The sequence below is a fragment of the Macaca nemestrina genome, chromosome 16, assembly GCF_043159975.1.
Source record: "Macaca nemestrina isolate mMacNem1 chromosome 16, mMacNem.hap1, whole genome shotgun sequence".
Classification (NCBI taxonomy): domain Eukaryota; kingdom Metazoa; phylum Chordata; class Mammalia; order Primates; family Cercopithecidae; genus Macaca; species Macaca nemestrina.
Genome location: NC_092140.1, coordinates 99,087,691 through 99,104,065, shown reverse-complemented (window position 1 = coordinate 99,104,065; position 16,375 = coordinate 99,087,691). Strand labels below are relative to the sequence as shown.

At 38.7% G+C, this 16,375-nt stretch overlaps 1 protein-coding gene across 3 annotated transcripts in view; it reads right to left on the bottom strand.

The window, feature by feature from the left end:
* The window catches only part of LOC105490214 (ubiquitin specific peptidase 12), a 124,022-nt gene that overhangs the window by 26,331 nt on the left and 81,316 nt on the right, over positions 1-16,375 (bottom strand). The window contains exons 3-4 of one of the 3 annotated variants that reach the window (XM_011755619.2): positions 13,824-14,037; positions 2,448-2,677 (exon numbers count right to left, since the gene is read on the bottom strand). In XM_011755619.2, coding sequence (XP_011753921.1) covers positions 2,448-2,677; positions 13,824-14,037 — 444 coding nt within the window. Of the gene's footprint in view, positions 1-2,447; positions 2,678-9,571; positions 9,661-13,823; positions 14,038-16,375 lie in introns of those variants that run through there. The other 2 variants (XM_071081512.1, XM_071081511.1) reach the window with 2 other exon arrangements.

The window sequence follows — 16,375 nt, the reverse complement described above, 5'->3', positions numbered from 1 at the left end:
CACCAGCCTGGGCAACAAGAGCGAAACTCCATCTCAAACAAACAAACAAACAAACAAAACTTCTGCTCTGCCAAAAACAGTGCTAAAAGAATGAAAAACACGGACTGGGAGAAAATATTTGCAAAAAACCCACCTGATTTATGAACTAGTATCCAAAATTATACCCCCCAAAAAAAACCCACTTAAAATTCAACAATACTCAAAGAAAACAGTCTGATTTAAAAAAATAGACAAAAGATCTGGACACATCACTAAAGATATATAGATGATAAATAAGCAGATGAAAAGACGATCAACAACATATGTCATTAGGGCCTTGCAAATTAACATGAGATAACACTACACACTTATTAGAATGGCCAAAATCCAACTGACAACACCAAATGTCAGCAAGGATGTGGAGAAACAAGAACTCTCATTCACTGCTGGTAAGCAGGAAAAATGGTACAGCCACCGTGGAAGACAGAATGTTGGTTTCTTATCAAACTAAACATACTCTCACCATACAATCCAGTGATCATGCTCTTTGATATTTACAAAAAGGAAGTAAAAACTCACATCCACACAAAAGCCTGCACACAAATGTTTATAGAGCTTTATTTATAATTGGCAAAACCTGGAAGCAACCAAGACGTCCTTCAGTAAGTGAATGAACTTTAAAACCTGCAGCACATGCATACGGTGGAATGTTGCTCGGCCGAAAATTGAAATGAGTTATCAAGCCATAAAAAGACATGGAAGAACCTTAAATGCATATTGCTAAGTGGAAGAAGCCAATCCAAACAGGCTGCATCCTATATGATTTCAACTACACGATATTCTGGAAAAGGCAAAACTATGGAGACTTTACAGGACTCAGCTTTCTTGCCTGTGGATCCTCTTTTCCAATGTTATGAAAACCTAGCAGCGCAACTGTCATAGTAAAGACGAGATCAGGCAAAATCATAAAGGCATGCTGAATCTTGGGCGAGATTTCGATGAGGAGGGAAGTACTTGTGTCTCCCCCCACACTGCCTATTAATTGCAAGGGGATTTAAAAAAAAAAAAAAAAAAAGTCATCATAAAATGGAACAACTGGCCCAGCACAGTGGATCATGCCTGTAATCCCAACACTCTAGGAGGCTGAGGCAGGTGGGTTGCTTGAGGGCAGGAGTTCGAGACCAGCCTGAGTAACACAGCAAGACCCTGTCTCTACAAAAAATTTAAAAACTAGCTGGGGGTGATGGCAGGCACTGTAGTCCTACTTACTCAGAAGGCTGAGGCAGGAGAATCACTTGAGCCCAGGAGTCTGAGGCTATAATGATCTATAACAGTGTCATGCACTAAAGCCTGGGAAACAGAGCAAAAACCTGTCTCCGAATAAATAAATCAAATGGAGAAACATCACTACCTTGACTGGGTGATCAAAAATTAATTTCACCAACGAGAGGACGATGGATAGTGTGTGCCTACAGATGTGATGCCCCAAGAAGAACACAACATGAACGATGTATTATTATAGCCATGAATGCATAATCTGTATCTAATTAGGAAGAAACATCAGAGAAACTAAATATGAGAACATCTCATTTTAAAAAGTCTGGGGAGGCATATTCCTAAAAAATCTCCATGTTATAACAAAAAAAAAAGACCATGTAAATGTTTCAGGTTAAAAAAGGCTAAAGAAACAACTAAATGCAATGCCCCCCTCCAAACCGGATTCTGCACTGAGCGGGGAAAATGCTTTAAAGAACATGACTGGCCGGGCATGATGGCTCACACCTGTCATCCCAGCACTTTGAGAGGCCAAAGCAGAAAGACTGCTTGAACCCAGGAGTTCAAGACCAGCCTGAGCAACACAGTAAGACCCGTCTCTACAAAAAATAAAAATTCAAAAATTAGCTGGGCATGGTGGCACGTGCTGGTGGCCCTTGCTACTTATGAGGCTTAGATGGAAGGATTGCTTGAGCCCAGGAAGTCAAGGCTACTGCACTCCAGCCTGGGTGTAACGATTTTCAAGCTTCATCTTTACAAAGTGTACAGCAAGTGGGGTATCTTCCCCTCCTTGAGGGACACTGTATGCTTTAGTTTTTAATTCCAACAATGGATACTAAAGGTAATTGTAGAAAAAGGAAAAACAAATTAGTATGCCTCCCTGATCGGTATGATCCTATGAGATTATGTCCTAAGACATAATTTTCACAACATGGTCTGTGGCCTCCTAAACTGAAAGAAAATCAAGCAGTTCAAGCTACGACATCTTTCTATCACCTCAGGTATTCATTGTCAATAAGCAACATTACATTAAGAATACAGATGGAGTCCTTTTAACTGAAAAACCCATCTTTAACTCCAATATTTAAGAATTACAACTTTCAAGTTCATCTTCCATTCTTCTCTTTCTCAAAGAACAACCTTTAACGTAATGATTCAATTTTTCTCTATACAAAATTGTATGATATACTTACAGTTTCACAAGTAAGACATCTGGTTTCATTAGTTAATGTTCCCTGAAAAATCTCATGAACCCACGTTGGGTCTGGTGTGCTGTTATTATTTTCATTGTCAATATTACCATTAGGTAAGCGACCATTTTGTTTTTCCTGCTTTCTCTCTTCTTGTAAAATATCAGCAATTGTATTTAGCAGGTAATTTAAGAATTCATGGGCATCTTGTTGCATGTAGTTGTCAAAAAGCTCTGAAAATAAAAACATAACATTAGATAATTATTTCAGAATTAAAACTTCATTAAAAAACCATTTATAAAAGAATATCTAGTATTGGGTCAAAACTAAAATATAAATGCACAAGGTTTTTGTAATGTATAACAAATAAATAACTTTCACATCTAAAACTTTTATCTGTATTTGGGGAAAATAAATGTAAAATTAATGAAAATCTTGTTTAAACATACTACTAATTGACCCATGAGAAAAGGGCAAAACCTATCCTCATAATTAGCAAAACAGATACTGAGAATTTAAGAAGAAATTGCTTATTAGCTTACCTAACCTATTATTCCACAAATATTTCAACGTGGCAAGCTTTAATGCAGAAATTGGACAACCATTTGCCAATGCCAAGCCAACTGCTTAAGACCTACCACAAAGTTTATTAAAAATAAATTACTGAACCGTACATCCCAGGGATTCTGATTCAGTTGGTAAGGGGTGAGGCCAGAACGTGGGGCTTTTCAAAGCTCCTCCAACTAACTCTAATGCAGAGTCAGGTTTAAGAATCACGTTATCAAGAATTATCTATGTAATCTAGGTAATCTCAAGTCCCTTCCAAATGTGAGATTTTGTAATTCCAAGAAACATTTCCTGCAGTTACACAAGTGAGTAAATATAATTGAAATACTGGTGGTGCTAACATCAAGTGCACTTTACCCTGTGCTTGGCAATACACCACTCTACCAAGAACAGTAAGTCCAACACCCACTTGCTGGGCACTTTGTAAAGATGAAGCCTGAAAATGGCTACACCCAGGCTGGAGCGCAGTGGCCCAGAAGTAAGGACTTCAGAGGCAGTATCTCATTGGATCCCCAACAACCATGTAATACTGTTACTAACTTTATTTTTAAACATGAAAATGGGACCAGAGAGGGTACAGTCACACTGCCAAGAAATGGCAGAGCCAGGATTCAAACTGGGCAGCCTGACTCCACCATGCCACACACAAAGTAATGCCCAGTGTGAGCCCACATACATGAATTGGTCAACAAAATGCATTGAGAAAACCTACCTATTTAGGACATTTTATTTTTAGATTCTCAATGCACATTTAATAAATTCCCGAAGAGTAATTTTACATTTTAAAATAGGTAATTTTACATTTTAAAAATGAATGCATACAAATTTAGAAAAAAATTTAGGGAAAGTCTAAGATAAAAGGAATTAACAACTACATTTTAGAAGAGATACAGATATGACTATATAAAATTAAGTTCTATGTATTAGAAATCTTTTAAAAAGTTAAAAAAAGTGAAATCTGAAAATTATTAACATTTTCAACATATAAAAGCAAATCTCATATAAAAGAAAACCAAAGTGGGCAACAGACTTGCAATTGATTGATAAGAAAAAAACAATCAAAAGACTAAGAAACATGAGAAAATGTTCAATCCCATGGTAAATTAAAAAAAAAAAAAAAAAAAAAAAGCAGGCTGAGCTCACTGGCTCATGCCTGTAATCCCAGCACTTTGGGAGGCCAAGGCAGGTGATCACCTGAGGTAAAGAGTTTGAGACCAGCCTGACCAACATGGTCTCTACTAAACACAAAAAATTCACTGGGCGTGGTGGCGCATGCCTGTAATCCCATCTACTTGGAAGGCTGAGGCAGAAGAATCGCTTGAACCTGGGAGGTGGAGGTTGCAGTGAGCCGAGACTGCGCCACTGCACTCCAGCCTGGGCAACAAGAGCAAAACTCCGTCTCAAAACAAAACAAAACAAAACAAAACAACACAACAACAACAAAAAATCCAGAATACCATCTTTGCAAAGTTATTGTAAAAACAGAAAGGGAACAAGTGAAGCTATTTATGGGGGTGGGGGACACAGCTGCTAGAGCAAGGCTGTCTGGGTTGGTGCTATGGTTCTACCTCTAACTGCACGTGTGGCATAGGCAACTTATTCAACCTCCCTGTGCCATAATTCCTCATCTGAAAAATGGGGCTCACAGCAGTACCTACACCTCACAAGGCTGGTAGAAAGATTAGAAGGGCTTAGAATACAACAATAGGTTTTGTATTCTGTTCAACAACCACCACAGTAACAATATTGGCAGTATCACTACAGGTTGAGTATCCTTTATCCAAAATGCTTGGGAGCAGCAGTGGTTGGGACTTTAGACTGCTTCAAATTTGAAAACATTTGCATACACATAATGAGATATTTTGGGGATGGGACTCAAGTCTAAACATGAAATTCATTTGTTTCATATACACCTTATAGTCTGGAGGTAACTTTATATAGTACTTTTTTTTTTTTTTTTGAAACGGAGTTTCACTCTTGTTGCCCCCGATGGAGTGCAACTTTATATAGTATTTTTAAAAACTTTGTGCAGGGAACTAAATTTGTGTACACTGAACCATGAGAAAGTAAAGTTGTTACTACCTCAGCCACCCATGTGGCATCCTGCAGCTCAAAAAGTTTCAGATTTCTGGATTACGGATGCTCAACCTACATTGTTGTTGCTACTGAATAAAATACAAAACACATCAAAGACTGACTACGTAAAAATTATGAACTTCTGCCGGGCGCGGTGGCTCAAGCCTGTAATCCCAGCACTTTGGGAGGCCGAGACGGGCGGATCACGAGGTCAGGAGTTCGAGACCATCCTGGCTAACACGGTGAAACCCCGTCTCTACTAAAAAATACAAAAAACTAGCCGGGCGAGGTGGCGGGCGCCTGTAGTCCCAGCTACTCGGGAGGCTGAGGCAGGAGAATGGCGTAAACCCGGGAGGCGGAGCTTGCAGTGAGCTGAGATCCGGCCACTGCACTCCAGCCTGGGCGACACAGCGAGACTCCGTCTCAAAAAAAAAAAAAAAAAAAAAAAAAAAAAAAAAATTATGAACTTCTGTATGGCAAAGTCAACATAAATAAAGACAAGTGACAAACAAGGAGAATTATTTGCATATTAATATCCAGACTATGTAAAGGCTTAATATACAGAATATTTAAAAAAAAAACCCTTTACAAAACAAGAAAAGAAAAAACCAATTTAAAAAATAGGCAAAGGAAAATAATAGCCAATTCAGAGTAGAAATATAAATGCCTATATAATATATGACAAGGGACTGGGAAATAACAATTAAAACAATGACAAAATATCATTTTGCCCATCACTTTGGCACAATAAAAACTGACTTAGTGTCCATCCAGTGTTAGCTTGAGTATGGAGAAATGGACATTCTCAACTGTTGCTGCTGGGAGCATAAACTGGCATGGCGTGTTGTAAAGGCAATTTTGGTAACACATTTAAAATAATACAACCTCGTTCTCCCAGGTGTCGATGCCAGGTAAGTATCTGTGCATGTACCAAAACAAGCATAAATACGGCTGCTTATTTATAACAGAAGTCTGAAAATATCCTAAATGTTTATCAACAGGAGAATGATTTATTTAAATTATGCTATAATTTTGTTAGGGAATGCTGGGCAACGGTTAAAATGGAAGCAGTTCCATATGAATTAACATGGCAAAACTTCCAAGACAGAAAGCGAAACAAGGATGCTAAACACATGTGGATCCCACTCACCAAAAACAAACAACCGGCTGGGCGCAGTGGCTCACGTCTGCAATCCCAGCACTTTGAAAGTCTGAAGCGGGTAGATCACTTGAGGTCAGGAGTTCGAGACCAGCCTGGCCAACATGGTGAAACCTCATCTCTACTAAAAATACAAAAAGTAGCCAGGCATGGTGGTAAGCACCTATAATCCCAGCTACTCAGGAAGCTTAGGCACAAAAATCACTTGAACCTGGGAGGTGGAGGTTGCAGTGAGCTGAGATCACGCCACTGCACTCCAGCCTAGGCGACAGAGCGAGACTCTGTCTCGCAAAAAAAAAAAAAAAAAAGAAAAGGAAACGACCACTGTAAGTCCCCATAAAAATGTAACTGTGGCTTCCTATTTGGACATATGTATTTAAATACATAGAAAAGGATTTGGTAGGATCAGGGTATTTCAAAGGAACATGAGACTGAGAAGCTGGGGAGGAAGCAGAGTACTCAGGGAAACTTCTAGGTTTGTTTGGTACTGAAATTTTATTATAAGAATGTATGATGGCCGGGCGCGGTGGCTCAAGCCTGTAATCCCAGCACTTTGGGAGGCCGAGACGGGTGGATCACGAGGTCAGGAGATCGAGACCATCCTGGCTAACACAGTGAAACCCCATCTCTACTAAAAAATACAAAAAACTAGCCGGGCGAGGTGGCGGGTGCCTGTAGTCCCAGCTACTCGGGAGGCTGAGGCAGGAGAATGGCGTAAACCCGGGAGGTGGAGCTTGCAGTGAGCTGAGATCCGGCCACTGCACCCCAGCCTGGGCGACAGAGCAAGACTCCGTCTCAAAAAAAAAAAAAAAAAAAAAAGAATGTATGCATGTATTATTTGTATGCTTAAAAATAAAATAGAGCTTTCCATGCAAAAAGTCCACTTCCTCGCTCCCTGTCCCTGCCTGTTACACATTTTTTTTAAGAGGTGGGGGTCTCGCTATGTTGTCCAGGCTGATCTCGAACTCCTAGGCTCAAGCAATCTCCCTGTCTGTTGCATACTCTTCATATACAATTACTTTCCAAACCCTTTCAATTTTAAAAGTTCATTTCTTGCACGTCTAGTCTGTTCCATTTCCATTTAAATCTACCTAGTTCAAGTCAGCTCCCTTCACTTAACCCACTGAGTCTCCTTTCCTTCAGTTTCACACTGCAAATAGACAAGTTTAATTTATAGACCCTGAATCTTTCTCCCTAGGAATTTTCCCTGACATCTCTTGCATTACATGGTAAAATTCACAATAATTTTTTCATGTTCATTATTTAGTTATTTTCATATATCCAAATCCATTCCACAAATTTGGGTCTCAAATAAAGTACAATAATACTAAGAATGCAACTGAAGCCCAACTAAGCCACAGTTCACTTCTCTGCTGTAAGTTTAGCCTGAGGGACCCACCAGCCTTTAGCAAAATTCCCATGTTATGCTTAAGAGCAATAAAAGTCATGAGTTCTAAGTGCTCCGTAGTGGCCTACGTGGACTTAACAACTAATCTTGAATTTGGTACATTGTGTGGGTTTTTGTCCGTAAGAGACAGTAGATCTAAAGCACTGGGACACCATTCCCTTCACCCTGCTCAGAGCAGAAGCCTATGCAACCTCTCCCAACGCTGAGCCTGAAACTCAAAAAATCTTCTCAGCAGTCCACTCCATCCCTCCAAGGCTGGGCCAAGTCGTGCATAGAACCTCACACGGTTTCACCAATTGGAAAAGTCTAGACCACCACTGAGCTAACTGAAGTAAATTATCTAACCTTGCCCCTCAATGCAGTAATCCTCCATCCCTGAAAGTAATAAACACTTCCCCTCTCAACCTCAATCTCCTATCCTCTGCTACTCTCATTTGCTTATTGTACCTTATTTCCAAATGGAAATAAGGGATTTCATTTGTTCCCAACCCTTTCTAAGTTGCTCCTTCTAGGTCCTGCATTCTGTTCTAAACAAACTCCCTTGCCTTAGCAACCTTTGGCATTTTCTAGTTTCCGACTGCTACTTGCTCTCAATCACAAAAGTGCCCAAGATCCAGCCATACTATGACCCTCAACCCTCCTCTCTCTGAGGCCATCTCCCAACCTCCTCCTCATCCACTGACAGCCTGATTCACGGTTTCTCTTTCCGCTCCACCTCCTGCACCAACCTTGACATGTCAGTGTCTAGGCAGCTTCCTGACGTGCATGTACCTCAATCCCTTACAATGCAAGAACCTTTCTCTCACTCACCCACCCATTTCCAGGTCACTAATCTGGAACCACCCACCTCAAACAGGTCTACTGAGACAAGGAGTGGAAGGTAATTGTGCTAAAGTTGAGTTGAGGGGCTTAAGAAAAGTTGGAAACCAACCGGAAAAGTCCCAGAGGAATCTAAAAAGAAGAATCATCAGGGAGAACTAGTAAAAAGATTTTATTGGCTTGATGCCACAATCTGAAGTAGCCTAATTTTCCCGTTAATTTCCCTGTTGAAAAAAATTATTTAGCATATACATGTTTTTCAAAATAATTACCTTTTAAGCAAAAATGTGCAAATGTTTTTGCTTTTTAAAAATTTACATCTTTTTTTGGATGCTCTTTTAACACAGAGCAACGATTTCATATTCACAAAAATACCTCAAACGACATGAATGCTCTGGAAATGAGATGCAAAGGAAACCAAAAAATAATCTTTAAACTTTTGTTGAAATATTTCTAAAATTATTTATAGTCCATTTTCCTTAGAGTATACTGAATATGCCAGAATTCTGCTGTACCTGAAAGCAGCCACTATAGTTTTAAAAACATCAACCGCCGGGCGCGGTGGCTCAAGCCTGTAATCCCAGCACTTTGGGAGGCCGAGATGGGCGGATCACAAGGTCAGGAGATCAAGACCATCCTGGCTAACACGGTGAAACCCCGTCTCTACTAAAAAATACAAAAATCTAGCCGGGCGAGGTGGCGGGCGCCTGTAGTCCCAGCTACTCGGGAGGCTGAGGCAGGAGAATGTCGTAAACCTGGGAGGCGGAGCTTGCAGTGAGCTGAGATCCGGCCACTGCACTCCAGCCTGGGCGACAGAGGGAGACTCCGCCTCAAAAAAAAATAAAATAAAATAAAAAATTAAAAAAATAAAAACATCAACCAGGACTGCATAAACATCAAATTAACACTGATAAAGGACCTCAAGACAATCCCTGTGAACTCTATTGTATTTAATTTGTAAAACCCTGGTTTTCTTATGGTTTGCTTTCTTCTTTGCTAAGTAGCATAATGGGAAAGGTGGACTTCAAACTTGCTTTGGAAGTTAAACAATTTCATTCATTCATTCACTCATTCAATAAATATTTAGTAAGCACCTACTATGTGCCAGGAACTGGAATATGTGCTGGGAATACAATGGTGTGCAAAAACAAATGGGTTCCCTCCGTCATGGAACTGACAGTCTAGTGGGAGAGACAGACAATTTCATTATTAAATAAATGTATGATTATAAACTACTATAGTCCTGATATAGCTGCAACAATAATGCAAAAAAAAAAAAAAAGAAAAGAAAAGAAAAACACTGCTTAAAAATCGGTTATGTTCTCCTCACAATTCAGAAATAGCTATGAGCTCTCATTACACAAAATACCATTTATGCTCTTTTGGAGAAAAAGAATTGCTTGAAATAAACATAAGAAATTATTTACTCCAATATATTTAATAGGTATTATTTGTGAACAACTAAAATTTCGTCACTTGAGGGAGACCAAGACTTAAATTTATCTGTTTTTGTATCTCTCCACGGCACATGAAAAGCTGCTATGTCCATGCAGGTTCCTTAAGAACAAGGACCCTTTCTAGCTCATTCCCTGCTGTATCCCTAGGACTGACAACAGTGCCTGCCACATAATGGGATGTCTTTCCCATTTTTTAATGAATGAATGAATGGATGGATGGATGGACAATAGGGATTGAAACAGCTAAGATGATGACAGAAAAGTAGATCTGCCCCCAAACAATAACTTAAATGACTGACATTGCTCAGATTTAGGAAGCAGAGCACAAAGCTACAGATGCCAGCTGATGTGGCCCTCAGGCCCACCTGAAACGATCCCAAACAGGCCAGGTGAGGGTTAACTCTAGCTAACACAATCAGATCACCAACCTATGATGTATTTCTTCCAAAATAATAGATCACCCACAAGCAGTACCTGTAAAGAGATGACTCCATTTCCTACCTGGGTACTGCAACAGCCTCCAGGCTGGTCTCCCGTCTCTACTCTCATGCTGCCCATGCCCACCCAGCAGCCAGAGGGTCTTCTCAAGCAAATCAGAACGTACCATCCACCTGCTCAGAACCCTCTCATGGCTTCCCACGGCTTTCCAAAGAAAACCCAAGCTTTAGGCCCCTGTTCTTCTGACTTTATCTTCATCTTATTCCACTCTTGCCATGCTAATTTTCTTGCCATCCTTCAAGCACTCAGGCAACCTGCACTTTCTTCTTACTGACAGTAACATTTTTGCCTCAGATCTTCAAATGATGTCTTCAAATTTCTGATCTAACATTACCTAATCAGAGACATTCCCCAACGACTGACATATGAACTAGGAACTCCCTCATCCTCTGTCCCCTCTCCCAGTCTTCTTTCTTTCGTGACAGTGACACATTACATCACACAACTGATGGCTGTCTGGTTCCCCACGAGGGTGTCAGGTACCTGAAGGCATATTTCTGTATCATCAGTTCCTAGACAGTGTCTGGCACACAATAGGAAATATATCTATCATAATTAGTCTACTCAAACACTCAGCTAGCATCCATCCCATCAGCAGGTAACATGCATGGAAGCCAGTATTCCTGTACTCTATGCAGGAGCACTGTGCAACTGTCCTCTTACGCTATGATTAGGTAACATGAGTTACAAAAATTCATTAATAAATAGAAATTAAAATCAGTTCTTTCCAGAGACACCAAAAAGATTAGTAACATAAAGCAATGGTGGTTAAAACAATATGGGGCTAATATCTATCGAGAATAAAAGTTTTTAACATAGTATGGCAGGAAATTAATTAAGAACCATCCACCAGTGAAAATTAGTGGAAATACTGAAATAAGTAACATACTTTCCAAAGATTTAAAACAAAATCTCAGAAGGAAAGATATGCAATGAATAATATATTAAATCCTCTTTGATTTGTGTATTCTTCTCTACACAATTCTCAAGGGAAAATTCAAAAGCCAAAAATATATTTCAAAACATATTTGCAAATGTCAGTAACACCAAATAATAAAAATGCTTTTCTATCAAAAAAAATGGCTTTTCTATTAAGCATTATTTCTGAAGTTTAGAAAAATGAAGCAAAACTTAAGAGAAGATGGGCTTAGAATAAATATTCTAGAATCAGTCTCTTTCAAAGAAGTATTTAAGAACTCTATTGTGTTACCAATTTAATCTGCCTAAATATGAAAAAAAATTAGTAACTATTGAACTATTAAAAACAATAATAAATAATAATAATAATAATAATAAGGCCAGACACAGTGGCTCATGCCTGTAATCCAACACTTTGGGAGGCTGAGGTGGGAGGGTCATTTGAGGCCAGGAGTTCAAGACCAGTCTGGGCAACATAATGAGACCCCGTGCTACCAAAAAAAAAAAAAAAAAGAGAGAGAGAGAAGGAAAAGAAAAAAGCCCATTTGGAAAAAATAACAAACACCATAAAAATACCCCAGGTTTGACAAACAAACATATAAAGCCATAAGTATGTAACTGTATTTTATCTCTATTCAGCATGAGGGTCAACCTAACTAAAATAAAATCACTGTATAAAGAGCACATGTGATAGGTTAACAAGGCCAAGAGAAATGTACTATTAAATGAAAAGGGAAATAATGTATATTCTGTATGAGCTGCATACTTCTGATTTTTTTTTTTTTTTTTTTTTTTAGAGACAGGATCTTGCTCTGTTACCCAAGCTGGAGAGTGGAGCAATCAGGGCTCACTGCAGCTTCACCCTCCTGGGCTCAAGCAATCCTCCCACCTCAGCCTTCCAAGTAGCTGGGACTACAGATGTGCACCACCACATTCGATTAATTTTTAAAATTTTTTGTGAGACAAGGTCTTGCTTTGCTGCCAAGGCTAGTCTCCAACTCTTGGGCTCAAGCAATCCTCCTACCTTGGCCTCCCAAAGTGCTGGGATTACAGGTGTGAGCCACCATGTCCAGGCACTGAACATTTTTAAAATACTAATAAACTCACTGAGAAAGGCTGCCATGTTCAATTACCAAGTACATAAATTTTCCACAAGGACAAAACTTTTAAAGTTTCATATAGACACACACAAAAAGACTGAGAAGACTTAATTGCTCAATCCACATTTGAGCATTAAGGTTATATTTGATTTTCTAAAAAAACAAGATAAACAGATCTGTAATCTAATAAAGTATATATGTTTAGCTTTCATTAGGGGAAACAAAATGTATTTTTGTGAGCAATTAATCAATTATTCTACACGTGTATGTGGGGAAAATGAACAAATCTTCAACAAATGTATCAAATTCAAGAATAATAGCCTATAGCCTATTTCTGGGTCATCTCATATTTCAGGGAACTATATATGATCCAGGCTTACCTCAATTCACTGTGTACAGTGTCAAGTGACTAATTTAAGGGCAGGATTACACATTAGGGTATTTAATAATCAATCTTAAAGACTTCTCAAATCCTGCTTGTGAGCATCTATTTAATAGGTAACAAATCAACTAAAAATGCCATTCAATTTTGTTTCTACAATGATTAAAATGCCTACATTAAATAAAAGCCAGAATTCTACATGTTATCTAAATTCCATTTGCATTTTTGAGGCAGCGTCCCACATTAGATAGAACCCTGGGCTTACGTATCAGGGAGAAGTAAGTTTGTATGCCAGCTCCACCACTTACTAACTCTGTGGGACCTTGGACAAATTAACCTCTCTGAGCCTCAGTTATCTCATAGGGTGATAAAGTCTAACTTATTGGCATGTGAAAATTAAATGAACAATATTTCAAAAGAGCAAAGCGGGGTGGGGCTTACTCAGTAACTATTTTTAAAAAGGGATGGGGGATTAAAACTTATCTACCCGAAGCCAAAAGGTCTTTTCTAGCTCTTTCCCCGGAGTGTGGCTCCTGGCAAGCCTTTTTTAGCTTTTGATTTTTTCACAGCTAAAATGGGGGAAATGACATGCTCTCTATCTAAGGCTACTGCAAGGATCCAATGAGTTAACACACACGAAAGCATTATGAAAACAACAAATGCATAAGCATGCAAAAAAAAAAAAAAATACCCTTCATTCTTGACAGAAAAGCCAAGCAAGCAAAAAGAGAAACTGTGATTTCTCATTTGCTGCCACACATAATTTTATCTCTGTATAATGCAATGCAAACATTAATTGTATCTTGTATTAATTTATTGTGAGACTATCTTCTTCACTAAACGAGTGCCTCCTTGAAGAAAGGAGTGTCATCTTTGTTTCTTCAACAGCTAACATGTTATCAGGCATACAGATGATGCTCAGTAAGTGCTGGAATTATGGCACACTATATTTAACCTTCCTAGTATGTCATTAATACAGTGGGAAGTAGAGTTACCATTTTCTTTCCGTAATCTTGTGATGAACTTCTTAGGGGGTATTACTCCAACCTTTTTCTTCTGCGTGGCTATGCTATGGAAGAGATCTGCTAAGCATGTAAGAAGGCTCTCCTTTTTCCTAGGTTGACTCTTATATGCAAGAACTTTTTCCCGAAATGGACGACAAAAATAAAGTGCTTGAAGAACTGAATTGCAGTAGCAGGTATTCCCAAACTGCAACAGAAAAAAAAAGTTTTGTTAAATTTAGGGAAACACATTTTCAAGAGAGAAATTCCCGGTGTATGGTTGAGAGAACAGAAAGAGATGACAAGTGGTTACTACTGTTACTATAATACTGACTGCATTATATTATACATTTTAAAATACAACTCTCAAAAATTCTTTAGAAATCACAAAAGTAAAGTTTTCTATCAGGTTCTTAGGTACAACCAAATTAAAATACTTAAAAACAAAAAATAAAAAAACCAGATCCCCTGAAATGTTACATGAAAAAGTCACCAGTATGACAGTCTAACAATCACTGAAATGCCAAGCCACAGTATTCATGATGCATTGGAAAGACATCAAATTCTTAATTATGAATTTCTCTCTTACCAGTCATGTCATTGGGAGTATGTCACTACATCTTACTGAACTCTACTTCTCTCCACTCTAGTAACTGGGGGGCAGGGAAATAACCCTACTTTATAAAGTAAATGACACACAGTTTGATAAATATGTATTGCCTCCTTTTTCCCTTCCATTCATTCAACACTGGCTCTAAAATCTAGCTAATAAAATACCTAAAAGTCAGTCATGAAGATTTGGGGAGCACTATGAAACTATAAAAAAGGAATGAGGACAATTCTCATATTTCTACTATGGGCTGAGATCAAGTATATACAGTATTAAGTTAAAAAGGCTAGGTAGAGAAAAAATGTTTAAGGTTGGGTGATATCAAAAGTATGTCCACAGACCATTTGTTTATATTTTTTTTAAAAAAATGAGGAAGGATAAACAAAAAGCTAATAAAAATGGTTATTTATAGAAGAGGAAAAATGGAGAGATGGATGAAAATGAGAATTCTCTGAAAGTAAGTGGTTATAAAACATTTACTTTTTACCTCCATCTTTCTAAAATAAAGAAATTTCTCACACCTGTAATCCTAGCACTTTGGGAGGCCGAGGCAGGTGGATTACAAGGTCAGGAGATCGAGACCATCCTGGCTAACACGGTGAAACCCCATCTCTACTAAAAAAAAATATAAAAAATCAGCTGGGTGTGGTGGTGGGTGCCTGTAGTCCCAGCTACTCAGTAGGCTGAGGCAGGAGAATAGTGTGAACCCAGGAGGCGGAGCTTGCAGTGAGCAGAGACCATGTGCCACTGCACTCCAGCCTGGGTGACAGAGTAAGACTCCGTCTCAAAAAAAAAAGCAATTTCTAAAATTAAAAACAAAAATAAAACCTAAATGTATATGGATTCAATGGTAGAAATACAGAGAAAAGAATTACTTCAGGTGACTTAAAGAATGTTTACCATACATGCCTAATGAGATAGGGTCTAACCATTTAAAAAAAAAAAAAACAGCAAAAAAAATCTATTAGCCAGATGCAGTGGCTCACACCTGTAATCCCAGCACTTAGGGAGGCCGAGGCGGGAGGATCACTTGAGGTTAGAAGCTCAAGACCAACTTGGTCAACATGGTGAAACCCCATCTCTACTAAAAATACAAAAATTAGCCAGGCATGATGACACACACCTGTGATTGCAGCTACTCGGGAGGCTGAGGTATGAGAATCGCTTGAACCCAGGAGGCAGAGGTTGCAGTGAGCCAAGATTGCACCACTGCACTTCAGCTTGGGAGACAAAGCAAGACTCTGTCTCAAAAACAAACAAACAAAAAAACAAATTTATTGATATTGTTATTTTGAAACTATTGTAGCTATATCACAGGACAAAGCAAACAAGGAATTATGTTAATACCCTTAGGAACCAAAATTTTTCATGTAAAGGAAAAAAAGATGCTATAATAAAATCAGAAAAGTAAAAGCCTTGTAAACTTAAGTTGGAAACATCAATATAAACTTATTTTTTTTATAACTCTGAAAGTGTATGTCTGTGTGTATGCATGTATGTTTGTGTGTGTGTGTGTTTTCAAACTCTGTCCACTGAAAAGGTGTGGCAGCAACAAGTTTCTCCTTTACCCAGATTGTGTTCTCTAAACACCCTTTTCCCATCCAAAGGAACTCGGACACCTTGAAGATATGGCTGATACAAGATCTGGGATAAGAAGTGCAAGATTAGCCTGGGGTATCTTAAATATGTGTCAGCTTTAATACAAAAGGATTACTGCAATGGATCAAAACACACTAACTATATAAAAATTCATAAATTTAAAATGACATTTTAGGCTGGGCACAATGGCTCATGCCTGTAATCCCAGCACTTTGGGAGGACAAGGTAGGTGGCTCAGTTGAGGTCAGGAGTTTGAGACTAGCCTGGCCAACATGGTGAAACCCCATCTCTAACTAAAATTACAAAAATTGGCCGGTTGTGGTGGCGCACACCTGTA